This window comes from Salvia hispanica, chromosome 4, assembly GCF_023119035.1.
Source record: "Salvia hispanica cultivar TCC Black 2014 chromosome 4, UniMelb_Shisp_WGS_1.0, whole genome shotgun sequence".
Classification (NCBI taxonomy): domain Eukaryota; kingdom Viridiplantae; phylum Streptophyta; class Magnoliopsida; order Lamiales; family Lamiaceae; genus Salvia; species Salvia hispanica.
The window spans coordinates 24127512-24142574 of NC_062968.1; the positions used below are offsets into that span (position 1 = coordinate 24127512).

General features: G+C 35.2%; 3 protein-coding genes and 1 non-coding gene across 10 annotated transcripts; 1 reads left to right on the top strand and 3 right to left on the bottom strand.

Moving 5' to 3' along the window:
- The first annotated feature begins 1506 nt into the window (after nucleotides 1–1506).
- LOC125218697 (uncharacterized protein C57A10.07) lies at nucleotides 1507–4709 on the top strand. Its single transcript, XM_048120435.1, has 3 exons — nucleotides 1507–2506; nucleotides 3876–4000; nucleotides 4201–4709. Exons 1-3 carry the CDS (start codon nucleotides 1909–1911, stop codon nucleotides 4516–4518), a joined length of 1041 nt encoding a protein of 346 aa, XP_047976392.1. The 5' UTR covers nucleotides 1507–1908; the 3' UTR covers nucleotides 4519–4709.
- A 654-nt stretch (nucleotides 4710–5363) lies between these two features.
- Nucleotides 5364–5454, bottom strand: LOC125185765. The gene has a single exon (XR_007170265.1). It is a non-coding gene; the product is annotated as a small nucleolar RNA Z221/R21b (small nucleolar RNA).
- A 577-nt stretch (nucleotides 5455–6031) lies between these two features.
- LOC125222969 (protein LAZ1 homolog 1) lies at nucleotides 6032–10054 on the bottom strand. 7 transcript variants are annotated; one of them, XM_048125892.1, is made up of 10 exons: nucleotides 9800–10050; nucleotides 9214–9497; nucleotides 8987–9043; nucleotides 8350–8458; nucleotides 7619–7803; nucleotides 7450–7538; nucleotides 7099–7354; nucleotides 6974–6991; nucleotides 6746–6882; nucleotides 6475–6641 (listed from the first exon to the last, which is right to left on the bottom strand). In XM_048125892.1, the coding sequence occupies exons 2-10, from the start codon at nucleotides 9427–9429 to the stop codon at nucleotides 6626–6628; spliced, it is 1083 nt and encodes a 360-aa protein (XP_047981849.1). In that variant the 5' UTR covers nucleotides 9430–9497; nucleotides 9800–10050; the 3' UTR covers nucleotides 6475–6625. The 7 variants fall into 7 exon arrangements, with proteins under 7 accessions (XP_047981845.1, XP_047981846.1, XP_047981847.1 ...); XM_048125888.1 differs by having other exon boundaries at nucleotides 6032–6641; nucleotides 6746–6991; nucleotides 9800–10042; XM_048125889.1 differs by having other exon boundaries at nucleotides 6032–6641; nucleotides 6746–6991; nucleotides 9214–9500; nucleotides 9800–10042.
- A 723-nt stretch (nucleotides 10055–10777) lies between these two features.
- Nucleotides 10778–15063, bottom strand: LOC125218114 (vacuolar protein sorting-associated protein 45 homolog). Its single transcript, XM_048119714.1, has 13 exons — nucleotides 14747–15063; nucleotides 14087–14288; nucleotides 13813–13892; nucleotides 13466–13693; nucleotides 13147–13272; nucleotides 12972–13052; nucleotides 12736–12877; nucleotides 12431–12609; nucleotides 11991–12146; nucleotides 11662–11769; nucleotides 11454–11575; nucleotides 11128–11259; nucleotides 10778–11054 (listed from the first exon to the last, which is right to left on the bottom strand). The coding sequence occupies exons 1-13, from the start codon at nucleotides 14834–14836 to the stop codon at nucleotides 10994–10996; spliced, it is 1707 nt and encodes a 568-aa protein (XP_047975671.1). The 5' UTR covers nucleotides 14837–15063; the 3' UTR covers nucleotides 10778–10993.

Sequence of the window (15063 nt, forward strand, 5' to 3'; positions counted from 1 at the left end):
CATCCCAAGAATCCAATCTCCCTTACCTTTATCCCAAAAAAAGTCCAAAAGTTACATCAATTATACAACTTCTTTAAGAAGCTTTGCATAAAACCTAAATAAAATGCAAATCTATACATTGTACCAAATTGATTAATTGGTGACAAATTATGCATTAAGAATAGAGAAAACTTTTTGGAATATGCAAATGTATACAATGTGAATTGGGAATAGGAAAATATGCATTAAGAATATTACTCCCTCCGTTCCTTAATAGTTAAGTCATTTTTTCATTTCGGGAAGTTCCCTCATAGTTGAGTCATTTCCATATATAGTAACTTTTTCCTCTTTCTTACTTTACTCTCTCTTACTTTATTCTCTCTACTTTATTCACTTTTTACTTTATTCTCTCTACCTTTTTCTCTTTCTTACTTTTTTATCTATTTATTTAACACACTCAATATTCATTTTTTAAACTCCGTGCCGAAAAGTTTCGCCTCAACTATGAGGGAACGGAGGGAGTACTTGCTAGTCATATAAGCATTACTACATATATTTTGGAAACACTCTTATCTCTATTTTATTCTCTCTTACTTTACTCTCTTCACTTCACATACAAAATAAAATTATATAAAATTATCAATTTTAACTATGCAATAATAAATATTTCATGTAACATTATTATTATTATTATAAAAATTAATAAAAATAAATATATATAGTGATGAGAAATAAAATGCAAACATGCATTGAGCCAATCCATCATTTGTCATTATAGCCTCTTGCAATATGAACTGAGAATAGAAAAATGCATTGAGGGGGAAATTCGTGCAGATTATAAATAGGGGAGAATAGTCCAAATTATTGGACTATATTTTTTAAAATATTCGATGCAGATTATGAATTTCAAGCGACTCAAAAATAAAGATACATGGACTACGTAGTGTAGCCCAAGCCCAATATTGGGCAATAGCATTTGCAATTCAAAGGAAGTATTTATAGAGATTTAAGATCCAATTGTTTCAGTTTATATGATTAATTTTGATTTATTTAGTGTTTTTTAATTTAAAATTTATAATACTCAATTTTATATTATTATAGAAAAAATCTAGAATTCACATTTTTGAAATATTTCAATTGTCATATCGAAATATGGAGAATACTTTTTTACAGAGTTATAATTGAGAATTTCTCGTCAAAGCTACAAAAAGTATAATTGAGACTATAATTTTTTTGAAAAAATGAAACCAAAGACTGTACAAAAAGTAAATCAAAATTGAAATTAAAACTTTAAAGTACTGAAAATTCTGTTTAGTTTCTGATTTTCAAGAAATATTTGGTTGAAGTTTAGATAATAAATTTTAAATTTAGGCAATAATGATAGTAGTATAAAATAATGTTGAATTTAATTATTTCTCGAAAGTCAATTACTCAAAGTCAATTATTTCTCGAAAGTAAATTATATTCATAAGTATTTCCTAAATTAGGTAAAAAAAAAGGCTTTTCGATTCGTTTTGATCAGTTTTATGTAAAATGAAAGCAACAAATTCTCAGTTGACTCATTCTTGGCTAGATCCCATCAAATTACAAATCACCCTAAATCACTGTGATTTGTTTGATTGATCTCTCAGTTCTCAATCGATTCCGTCGAATTCATCACTGCTGCATTGTTCTCGAAGATCAAAAGCTCATAATCTGAATTCGCCCAATTTAGATTCACAATCACTTCGAATTTCACTTCATTCGACCAAATTCCCAACCGGGCTTCGTCAATTCCCCAACTTTTTCACTCCCAACATTGCGAATTCCTCATTTATTGGTGTTGAAATTTGAAAAGGGGCATGCTTGAAATTCATGGTGCCCACTGTTGTTTTTCTTGATTTGTTGCACACATTTGCACTAGGTTCTTGGATTTGATTAATATAATCTATGAAGCCAAGTTATTCATTTGGAGCTAGCAATAGTCCCAAGTCATTCCAAGCATATCCAAGGAGGGATTTTGACTTGGAATCTGGGATTCCTAAGAAATCACGAAAGCCGAAAAATAATCTCTTGAGAATGATCAAATCACTAGGAAATAGGATACATCATTGTGTTAAACTCCACCCCCTTTTGCTGGTGTTCTTGATTTTCTTGTCAATTGGCGTTGCTGTCCTGATTTTGTTCTCGGTGTATGATGGAGGTGTGAGGATGATGTCTTCTTATGGGGTAGTGGATAGGAATGCAGATAGGGATATCTATCCTTTTGGTAGCCTCAGGAATCTTGTGATGGTGGCCGGGCATTCGGTTTACACGAGTAGTAGCTGCGAGAAGGTGGATAAGGAGGATGCTTGGTTTTTGGAGCCGTATCAGAAGCATCCGGGGCAGGCTGCAACGTTTGTCACGCATATTGAGAGGGGAGTGGAGATTGCAGCCAAGGATGATGCAGCATTGCTCTTGTTTAGTGGAGGTGAGACTCGGAAGGAAGCTGGTCCTCGGAGCGAAGCTCAGAGTTATTGGACCGTGGCAGAGTCCAAGCAATGGTTTGGTGAGTTCATGTTTCGTTTTTTGTAGCTTTTGCAAGTTATGTGGATGTGGCTGTTTTTGCTGGGATGGAAATTAATGTTAGTGATCAAATTTATATGATTTTGATGTTTGAGTATATATTAGTGGAGCATGGATTCATGAATTGGATTGAATGATAGTTCTTGAAGTCACTTACTGCTTGATAGTTAATGCGGTTGAGTTTTCAGGTTGTTTTTTTCGGATTTTGAAGATGATGTATTGAAGTATGTAACTTGTTGGCTCTACTGAAAATTATCATCCTTTTTCGTATTCTGGAATACCTTAAGTTGCAACATTTCCACGTCTAAATTCTTCTGTTGTTTTATCCGTGTTTCCTCGACTCAAGCATGACTATTAGTCCTTGAGAATATGCAGCATATCAAAATGTCATAAAATCTTTGTAGAATTGTGTTTAATGCCCAACTGCAATTTGATCAGCCAAGAGAGCCATTGCTTCTGGTTTTCGCGAGTGTGACAGATTTAAGTGAGATAATTTGATGTCATTTCTGGATGCTAGCTAGGAAGTCTTGGTATACATTGAAGGATCTATCTAGAACTAAATTGATGTTGTTAAGTCCAACAATGACCTGGATGATTTTGGATCATTCCCTTTGGGAAGAAGTAGTATGAGTGAATATTGTGATTTTATTGTAACCAAAGATTCTTTGAAAATTGATTTGCGAATTTTTTTGTTCAATGTGTGCTCCAATTATGGGGGGAACATAGTGAAAAGAAAAGGTCCGGATCCCTTTTGTTCCCCTCTTTATATAGATTTTGACGTGTGAAGGGTGTTGCAAAAACCTAACAAAGCTTTTGTGTTGAATATACACTCCATAGAGAGTATTTCTTTGTGATTATGAGTTTTATTCATCTACAGCTCTACTCTCTTGATCATTTATCCTTTCGGATGTCTATGCAATGTAGGTGAGAAAACTAAATCCTCATTGATTTTGTTTCCTTAATCTGTGTTTCAGTCATTTGAAGTATGAATGATTTAATTGCAGAAATGCAGATTTATCGTTAAATCTAAATGTAGAATCGTCCTGGAATTCTTTACCCCATCTTGACTCGTATTATCTGAACTTTGAAGAAGTAGAAAGTTAGTATTAGACTTGTAGTAACATTTGAAATTAGTATTCACTTTGATTTTTCCCTCAGATAGTTGCTCTTTAGTACTCCTAATAGATTGCTTTGACATCAAATTTTTCATGATTTTTTGAGGTTGACAATTTTCGGGTACTCGATCCAGGGGTTAGATTAGCACCAAAGAAATGTATTTTGATGCTAGATTGCAAATTATTTTCTAGTTTATGCATCTCATGGGTATATCTTGACTGTCGAAAACTCTGCAGGCAAACGAGACAGCGTGAGAAGTAGAGCACTTACTGAAGAGCATGCTCGAGATAGCTTTGAGAATCTTCTGTTTAGCGTGTGTCGCTTTCGAGAGCTTACGGGCACATATCCACACAACATTACCGTAAGTTCATTACACTTTGGTAGTTAAAATTAGTGTAGTGTGCTTTTTTGGGAACTAAAAAACATTTCTTTCGATTATTTAAACTATTCAAAAAGCGTTTCTTTTCGTCACAAGATTGAGAAAGCTGTGATTAGTGAGTTAAGTAAGATTTGATTACGACTTATCTACCAAGTATTTGAACTGTCTATGGCGTTACTCAGGTGGTAGGTTACGACTTCAAGGAGGAGAGGTTCGTCCATTTACACCGTTCGGCAATTAGGTTTCCGGAGTTCCGGTTCCTGTATTCAGGCACGGCGTCCTCCCAAAACTCGAGAGAAGCTGCAGTGAAAGGCGAAGCACTGGTGAGGTCTCAGTTCCAAGAAGATCCTTATGGTTGTTTAGGCGCGTTGAGTCGCAAAAAGCTCGGGCGCGATCCCTTTCACCGGTCGATCCCGTACCCTAATGGATGCCCGGAAATCAAGGGGTTGTTCAGTTATTGTGGAACTGCACCATTTCCTGGTTGGCTGCCTTGGGCTTAATAACTTTGTCTTAAAAATTTTTTTTGAGTTTACACAACATAAGATGCTGCATAGCTGATGATCACTCCACTCTTGTTGTAATTATTGTAGAGAAAGAACTAAGAAGCATGAATTTTGTGCATGCTAAAGAGATTTTAACTTGCCTTTTAATTTGGACAACTAGAATAACATAAGTTGCCTTAGTGATTTAACTTGGTGATTTTGATAATATATGAGTGATTGGTCAATATAGCAATGGTCTTAAATTTTCAATTTTTATTCATTTACAAAATTTAATCTCATTTACTAGTAATTTTTTAATGCATGTCACATTATTATTACTAGTGGATTATTAGTTTATTAAAGTAAAATAAATTTTTGCTTAGGCAAAAAGATTTGTGATTAACAATCTGTTTACAATTATAGAAGCTGAATTGTTTCGAATTTAACATTTTGTAAAGATAGAATGATTAGTTTTGTAGTCTTCTCTTTATATTAACAATTTCAATAGGCGGTATAAACTCAGAGACTATATACAGAAAGAAAAAATATATATATATCAATATCAAACACACTGGTACATAAATATATTGAATTAATCCAAAATTGGAATAAACTATTTTTAATTTGAAAACATAAATTATCCAAAATAAAAAAATGAAGAACCATCAGACACCAAAATTTATCCCCAGAAGCATTAAAATGCTGTACGGTCCGCATCATGGTTTGAACTTTCATAAGAAAGATCCCATCTCTTGGTTCTTAGCTCAAGCAAATCTTTGATAAAATAAATATTTCGGAATAATATAACAAATTGAGGAATTTAGAGAAAACATTTGCAAAAAGAAAATGGAAGAGAGAGATAAGGGCTCAGAAATTGTTTGGGTATGAGATGTTGTCGTCACACGAAGATCGTCGGAGTGGTGCATGACATTATCTAGATTCTCATCACCGCCCTTCCAAATCAAACTCATTTCGATTTTCAAAAAACGACCTAATTTCAGATTCAGAAGAAGCAGAGAGCAAACATGAGTGATAAATTCAGCTGAGCTAAGAAGTAGAGAGACGACTCCTTATTTAGTTATTTATAAGAGGGAGAATATTTGAAACCCTAATCATTATGTGTTAAATTACCATTTTATCCTTGGGCTAATCCGATTCGTTTAGAAAAGATAATTTTATGTTTTTTCTCTACGGCCATCTTAATCTTAACTCAATTAATTAATTAAATGATTCTCGCTATTATAAATATTGTTAAGTTAGTCATCATGTAATTTTATTTTTATTTCAGTTTTTGTTTTGAAAGATAGTACTATTAGATTAATTTTAATAAATAAATTTAACTACTTGCTTCGGCTTCAGGATTTGTTTGTCAAAAAGATATTTCTGCTGGGTCTATATAACTTCAACAAACTCTGAATCCATAATTCAAAAACACGAACACGACCAATGTGTATTGGAGAAAATCTATGATTCAAGAAAGTATCCAAGCATCTACATGATCAAAGAAACACATTCGATCGAGGACCAAACATTTGCAGAAAAATAGCTTTTTAGATCATAAAACTGCATTAGATATTACTCCACATATGGTGTTTGTTACATGAATATCCTTCGATTGATGAATATCAAACTACTCCAGCAAGCGGAAGTTTAATTCTGGATAGTGTCAGTTTGTATCCCTTAGAAACAATGCGATCGGACACCATAAAAACAATGTCTCGTCGCGGTTAGAATCCTAAAAGGTTACTCAGATTTACAAGATGTATTTTCCTGCATCGTTACGCCTAACCTAAGAAGTAGATACTCAAACTGTGCAAGTGCAGTTAGAGATAGTCACCTGTGATAAAAATATGTTATCTGTGTTTCAACCAAGACGAACTTCTAGATTTGTACTGATGCCTCTTCCCATCGGAAACACCACTGTCACTCAAGCTGCCTTCAGGAAGGTTGTCATGCACGTCCGAGAATTCTTTTCCTGAGATCAGAGGGACGAGATGGGTATCATCTTTGGACTTCTTACGCTCCTCATCATACCGTTTCACATTTTCAGATATCTTATGGAAAGTTTTGTTGATCTTTGCAAGGCCTCTTTCAACCGGTTCTACAACGTGTGATACTGTGAACTTCATGTCATCGACAATCTAGAAAAAATATCAAATCAACAGTTATTTATGGTGATGTCCATAAGAAAAGCTCATGAAGTGCATTAATTGAGAAAATAGAGAAGCAGGGATGATGATCTCACAATTTCACCACTGCCGATGACCACATCACGAACACTCTGATGCAGCTTTGGAGTTTGCACTCTGTCTTCTTGCCGAGAAAAGCGAACTCTAGTTGATCGTTCACTATCTCGAACCTCCTCTGGATCTGGTGGAGTTCCTAAAGATGCATAATCTGTCAGCACAGCTACATTTTTTACACATCTCTCTCCACGTTTGTAAGGTACAGCTGGAAACACATAAAGATGTACCACAGCAGCAATGCCCATCTGAATAACAAGGATATCAGAAAATTGAGAATAAGGATAGTAAATTCAGCATTTCTAGAACCTTTTTAATCTAAATTGCAAGTTTGCTTATGAAATACTTCCCACACCTCAATACAGATAATATAGTCTTGTATACGTGCTTTCAGAACCAGTGCTAGCGACCCTTGCAGAGCTCCAAAAGAGAAAAGAAAAGCTACGGCAACACCTTGCCACCATGTCAAGAACACAATCGACTTAAATGTCAGAAACTTAGCCAAAGGTTTAATAGGTGCCAACTTATTCTTGGTAACAGAATAGAATTGCACAAGGCAATACAAGGCCCAAGTCTGACTGAAGTTGAGAACAACTGCCAAATATGGATAACTGCAAGCAGATTATAAATTGATTAGCAAAAAAAACTATCTTGGGTAAATACACACCAAAATGGTACACTAAAGAGCCTCAAAGCAAAAACTTACGCATAACCCCATTCAAACTTTCCATCTCCATATACACCCAAAGACTGAAAGAGCATTGCTAGTAAGGCACATATCAGCTTCAGTAACATCTACAGATATAGGCATTTAGATTGCAGTCAATACATATACTTAACATTAAATTCTGTTTAATGAAAAATAGCATGCATACATATTGAACGATGCCAATTTTCACGCCTTGATAGAACTCGGAGCCGAGCTTCCAATCCCTCAGACAACAATTCAATGGAAAAGGGTGCTCTACAACTCCATAAGCATAAGTTTCATCTATAATAGGTAGGCTGGAAGTGATCCAATTCTGGTTTTCCATAAATTCAATGGTACTTTCCTCCCCGCCTGCAGGATGTGATATGCCCACCAGAGTTAGTACATCTTTTATTCTTGAAAAGAAAATAAAATGTAAATAATGTCTAATAATTCCATCAACACAAAATAATTACTCTTTTACACAAAGATAAGTATCAAACAATCAAATCTGAAATATCTAAAATGTTAATCAATAAAAATACATTAATCACATTTATGTATCATACTCAACATTCCACTTTTAACACTCTTTCTAGTTTTGAAGACCCGAGGATACAGAATCTAAGTTAATGATTAATGAAAGTTCTAAATGTTGAGATAACATTGTTCGTTGCTATAAAAGCCAATTCATTAGAATGAGGAAATGAGTTTTAAGCACAACTGCATAGAGGAATTCGAACCTTTTAAATCTTTAGCATACAAGTGTTCACTAACTGAACAGATAACATTTTGGAGCACAACTTTTAGAATGCCAAAAGAAGGGCCACAAAAGAAGGTGTGACTTGTAATTCAAAATAATTAGCACTACATAATGATATTATTAATATAATACAAGTTTTGCACTAGAGTACATACCTAAGCAGGCTATGAGATATCTCTCAAAGCAATACAAAGCAAAAGCTTCATAACAATCCCGGATAACTTCACAGTTAAAAGCAGCATCTTCATTCAATAACGACAAGAACTGTTCACAAAAGGCAAGGACATCAATCGTAAAATAAAAACTTTACGCCATCCTAATTAGAGAAATAAATCTAGAAAAATGTGAGGCTGTGAGCATATAGATTATAGAGCATAGATTATTGATAATGAAATTTCGGTGAAGTACACCTAAGGAGTCATATACTTAAACATCTTAATCTTATGTCCAACAAAATAATTGTATGATCTCTACGATTGTATTCCCATACAAGAGCAACCATATTGAGAGAGACCCTTCATAATAAAGAAGAGTGAACAAAATCGACATATCGACTTGATGAAGTTATTTCAACATACATGAAACAAAACCAAGTTCCCTGGCATAACTTAGCATAACTGTATAATGCACTAAACAGAAACATTACAAAAAATAAACAAATCATGGAAACAATTCCTCCAACATGTTATTTACTACTCAATATGTTTTTGTTCAACTCCCATCTCTTGAATGTAGTGATGCTCTCACATTGAGAGGAAATAGGAAATATAAGTTGTGATAAGCTATCTTTACCGATTCCACTGCATAAACAGGAACCATCAGAATCAGGCCAACCAAAAATTTTTGCTCCTGAAACATAAAAAAGAGATACTTGTTAGTTGTTACAACAGCATAAATCAATCAGAATAGCATTGATAAATGGAGTAATTGATAAAGATAAAAGGTCTAGCCAAAGCCAGACAATCAACTATGATTTATGAAGCTAGAACAAATATCAAAAAGCAAAACCTATAACAAACCTCCGGCTTATTGTACGCAGCTAAATGCTCAAAGATGAGAAACGTTGACAAAAGAAGAGCCACAGCCACGAATATCCCCGCACTGGCAACCGTCCATTTGTACAGGGAAGACGTCTCAGTACCCAAAGCTATAGAAGAAAATCTAGAAATCACGTCTGTTGATTCACCCGAAGTGGCAAGACATAGTAACGATACTAACACCCCTTTCCACCGCATTGCAGCAGATCATCAAGCTTCTCAGCACATTAATCCAAATCGAGCTCCATCAACGTGAGCCTAAAATCCTGCTAAACAACCAGATCACATCACAATTCACCATTCTCCGATCACAAATACAATCAAATATTGAAAGAATCATCCAAGTATATAATCAATCCTAGCAAACAATCATCAATCAATAAAGAGAAATTACAATATCAGAATCCGTGCAGCTTTGAATTCACCAAACAACTAGTATTTCATTCTCCTAGAAATATCGTTTAAAAAATCCGAGTAAATCCCTACCAACACAAGTTCATCAAATTAACCAAGCAAAATCCAAAACAAGGTATAGAGTGCTTTTTCAGGCCGGAGCTGAACCTCTTACCGATGGCGAAATTACTCTTCCCCAAAATCAACCAAGTGTTGGAGCGATAGTCAAGTGGAGTGATTATCGAGATTCGTTCCAGATCAAAAAGTCTCAGTTCTCAAGGGCTCCGAGCGTGTGTGAATGTGTGTTTGAGAGGAAGAGAAGAGAGAGAGAGTCTCTATCGACCTTTGCTTCGGCGGTTGGGAACTGAGGAAAACAATCGTGTTAGTGTCACCGTCACGGCACAGAAGTCTCTCACAGTCTAAATACGTGGCGAGATTCTCTGTGCGCTGTTGAGATATATGGCTACGGTTTTAAATCAGTGATTTAAAATTATTTAGTACTCCGTAGTAAATTAAGTAGAAAAAATTATATTTAGGAATTAGGTAGAGAAAATTGTGTTTAATGAATTATTACGTTTTAATAAAGTATAAAATAAGTTATTTAATCTGGGACATTCTAAAAATAAATATGAGAAATTTGTAAACTTGGAAAAAGAAATAGACTATACTACTATATTTATTGGAGGAAAATGTAGTTTACTAGATTATCAGTATATCAAAGTTAACAGAATATAAGGATAGTACTAATTTAAGAATTACTGTGAATTTATAAAATAAAAAATATAGAAAATTGATTATAAAGATATAGGAGTATGAATTTATTAAAATAAAATATATATAGTAAATTAAGTCATCAATAAAACTACAATCCAGCAAATTAAATGAAATATATAGGGTGAGAGATATTTTAAAGTTTAAAATGTTGTTTAGTGGACTAGGGCAATTTTGTTTGAAAAAATTAAATAAGTGCAAATGCATCTCAATTTTCAAATAAGCAAAGTTCATAGACATTTTATAAAAAAAAAACTTCAGAGACCTTAAATGTGCAGCCTTAAAAGTTCAGGTCCTATTTATGTTAGTACTATATAAAGTATAAACTGATGATCTATTCTATGTATAACATTATGCAACTTCACAAATGTTTCACTGCAAATGAATTCCTAAAGATTTGTTGTATAAACAAGAAGAAAATAGTTGTACAATTACAAACAATACATAACCAACGTTGTACAGAACAACAAAAATTGCTCTAATCTAAACCCATCCAGAGAGCAAGGTTGATATCTTCATCGAACTCGGTTTGTTTAGAAATCAAATTTCTATGTCAAGCCAAAATTTACATCCCTCGTGTGAGGCATCATGGTGCGTTTCATATCACATTTGTGCTTGTCCGAATGATTCTCTGTGCTTCCTCGAGGTCCCTCAGAAACCTATATAGCAGTCGCGATGATTTAAGCAGTCCTTGAATTGGGAAACTTTTGAATCAAGTAAAGTCAAACATACCTCTTTGAATTGAGGATTGCTGAACCACCAAGGATGAAACGAATTCCAGAATTCGTAGCGTTTTGGAGGGAAACCACGCGGGCCTCCTCATAAGTAGTTCCGCCCACAATGAAAATTATGACATCCTGAGGCCTGTCAAAGAAATATATTCGAAGATGATCTACAACTGAACACTATAAATCCAATTATGCAGACACAAACTAGATGAATACTCTCCTACTAACAATGTAATTTTGTAAAGAGAAAACCATATGTTCAATTGTGGCTGATAGCAGTTTCTCACGTCTGACTAGCTCTAAAGGGAGGAAACACTTCAAAGACTGTACCTAGCTTGTTGGAAATGGTTTCCGATGTAAGGGTAGTCCACATCTCTCATACGTCCTTTAGTAATGCTCTCCATCGTCTGAGATAGCAGGGGCTGATGCTGAGTGTATACATTCTCCACTCCCTGAGAAAGAGAGATGATTTATTTTCAAAACCTAGTTAGATACTTTTTTTAATTAAGCAAAATTAGATGCGAGTTTGTGGACATACTTTGAGTCCGCGAGCCATATTAAGAGCATAATTGAGCAGATCTCTGTTCCCATAAAGATCTCCAGTTCGCCTATCAACACCAGCTTGCTTCAGTAGGAATTGCACAAGCTGCAAGCCAAGATAGCAAATGTCATACATCTTGTAAATTATCAGTTGGCAAAGTACAAAATCTCTTCATAAAAACTCAATTAATGTGCTCCCGTATCAACAGCTTCAGTATTATAAAGTCCAGAATACCATCCCCGCACAGGGAGACTAATAGTCCAATAAATTGAGTACACAATCGGTTAGAAATGTGAACCCAATTCCAGGGTTTTAAAAAGACATACCCCTGGTTTATACTTCGGAGATTGAGCTGCCAATTTATTGAATAATTGCATCAGCTGGACGGGGCTTTCTTTCTCATACCGCAAAGCATACAGCATGACTAAGCGCAGTCGGTCAATATCCGAGACATTTTCATTATTTAACAGGTTTGTAACAGCCTGCATAGGAGCACACAGTATAAGACAGTTACATAGACACTTTTTTAATTTGGAACAGATTATATGAAATCCAACAATATCCAAGGGATGTCATCTCGAGCATCTTAATGCAGACATCAGGCATGCTTAGTCACCTATAAGGTTATGTCCTTTCATTAAATATGTACTGCTGAAACTGAGATGCACTAGAAGAGCTATTGTAACAATCATCTCAAAAATCAGGACCAATTTGAAAATAATTGGAAGAAAATCTATACTCAATACTTGAAAAAACACCATTGTACCTCAAACGCTGCCCCTTGCCCACCATTACAGGCTAAATCTTGTTCTGTTTGTGAGACTAACATTAGTTTCCGCTCTTCAACAATCCTACTCATTTCGGTAACCAATGTCACATGCTTGGAAACATTGCCATGCATTTTTCTGTATTCTGGGTAGTTGTCAACAAATTTAGCCATGTCCTCTGCAAAATTATTAAATTGTCATTATGTTTGAGATTTCCATCAAGGACATATGAAGTTACAGATACAGAAAGAAGAAAAATATCATAGAGTGTCTGTCTGATAAAGACGTCCGCCTGAAGACGAACCTATTGTCTGGATATTCTGATTACTTTTTGCAATTTGCTGGAAATCATCCACCAACTTTTTTATATTCATCCCAATATCTCCAAAATTCTCATACATGTTGGCTTTGAAAAAGGGATCTTGCTCAGAAGACAGTACAACCTCCTGAGAGCGTTAAAAATAAATTGAAGTTACAAACTTCCTCATACATTGGAAATGACAAAGCAGAAAGCCACATTATACTGAAAAGAATAACAACCTTGTGGTCCTTTGATGCCTTGCCAATGTTTCTGAGATCTACTTTATTGTCTTGAATGCCTATTAATTCATGAACCATGGCCTACAGATAACAATAGCTAATAAATTGTCATATTCAGAATGAATATTAGTAGTATGTAATACCACATCAACATCTTTTTTTAGGAGACAATGACCTGATATGTCCATTGATTGAGAAGAGGAGTCACTGGATCATCTCGCCTATCGAGAATAAGCAACAACGGAGAAACCTCTGAACGCCGAAAATCAAAAAGACCACTCTCCTGCTGATACATCAGCTTCTGCAGAGACAAAAAATTAACCCCAAATCAGTTCTATAGTATCTTCCTAAAGCATTTAGAAGAAAGTAAGTGAATCCAGTGAGCATGCTATGTTCACCATAGGAATTTTTTATGTCATCAGACTTAGGATTTTTTGAAGGAACAAGTGGAATTTTTAAATCTTACTGAATAACCCCAAAGGAATGTAACTCACCATCGCTTCTTGTGCTATCCTTTTGGCTATATCAGATGTCTGTGAATAACGAATAACAGGTCTACGTTTTAGAGCCAGGAAGATGGCAGCAATCCCATCAATAGCTTGGTCACAAAAGTGCTGTAAACCTGATGGATCCACCACGGCTGGAAGCATATACATATGGTTTGATGGAATATTTAAGGAGAAATGATGGGAATCAAGTGCAACAAAGTCAGCATAGAACTCCTGCATACCAAAGAAATAGACAAAGGCCAATTTTCATCTACATGAATCAAACCAATAGAGTAATTAAAAATGTCAGTTTCCTTGGCAGTGAAGAGGCACTTCTACAAAATTTGAAGTACCTGCACTTGTTGAACTACTTCATGCTCATCTGCGTCAGCCAAATTGTGCAGCTGAGTGTCTTTCAACATATTGGAGAAAACTGTAACAATATGACCAGGCAGTAGGGACTTCAGTCACTCATCCACAATACATTCCACTAAATTAAGATACCAGCAACTATTCATAAGCAGCTTCTGAAGTAAAATCTGAACGAAATTCTGACAAGCAAATTAACAAACCATATCCTACTTATCCGGGATGACTAATGCGTGATACAGATAAAATGATACTCACATAGGTGGTACTCTCCAAACCGAGGATGATTCAGCTGACGTCTCACAAGAACTACGTTCTCAGATGTTGGACGGAGAAAATAGACAGCTTTCAGGTGCATCATGGGTTCTTTTGACATCGAAATTGAATCCACAAGCTCCACAAGAAACACTTCTTTCTGAAGCAGCTCTGACTGTGAATACACAACACTCACAACGCTAACCTGCAGCCAATTTCGAAGATTCAACTTAAATAAGTGGACGATCAGACACTCTGAACTTCATTCCGTTTCTGAAATATACATTGGCACATCGAATCTTCAACCAAAAAAGCTAACTAGCATCTTGAATTCGGATAACAGAGCATGTGATCAGTTCACTTAACCTTCCTTAATTTCACTCTATTGTTCATTGTAGTTGTAATCAATAATATAGAACCAAACAAATTGAGCTCGTTCATCCATATTTCAGGACGTTCTGTTACAGCTTAGTGATCCAAATTTCCAATACGAATCATGAAAATGCAAGTTTCAAAATTTCAATTCTAACATCAAATGTCGCAGGACAAAGACGCTCAACGATCAATTAAGAACCATAACATAAAAATCACATAAACTGACGAATCGAGATCGAAATTTCAACGATAAAGGAAGCAAAAGAGCATGCGAAAAGCGAAAATCACCGTTTGAGAGTCGAGGATGAGAACTTTCATGCCGGAAATGTCATGTAGCATTCGATTGATGTAATCTCGTACAACCGAAATCAGCACCATTTTCCCTTTCCGAAAGATCCAGTTGGATTGCCGATCTGATCAGTTTGTATCACAAATCTTTACGAATTGGGGTTTAAGAATGGTAGGATTAAACAGAATTGGGAGAGAGAGTCAGTCAATAGGGAGATCAAGCAGAGAGATTCAGGTGAAGGGAATACGGTACGACGTCGTTCGTTCAGCTGGTAGTTCGGACGGCGGTCTTCTATTTAGAGAAGAGTAAAATAAAA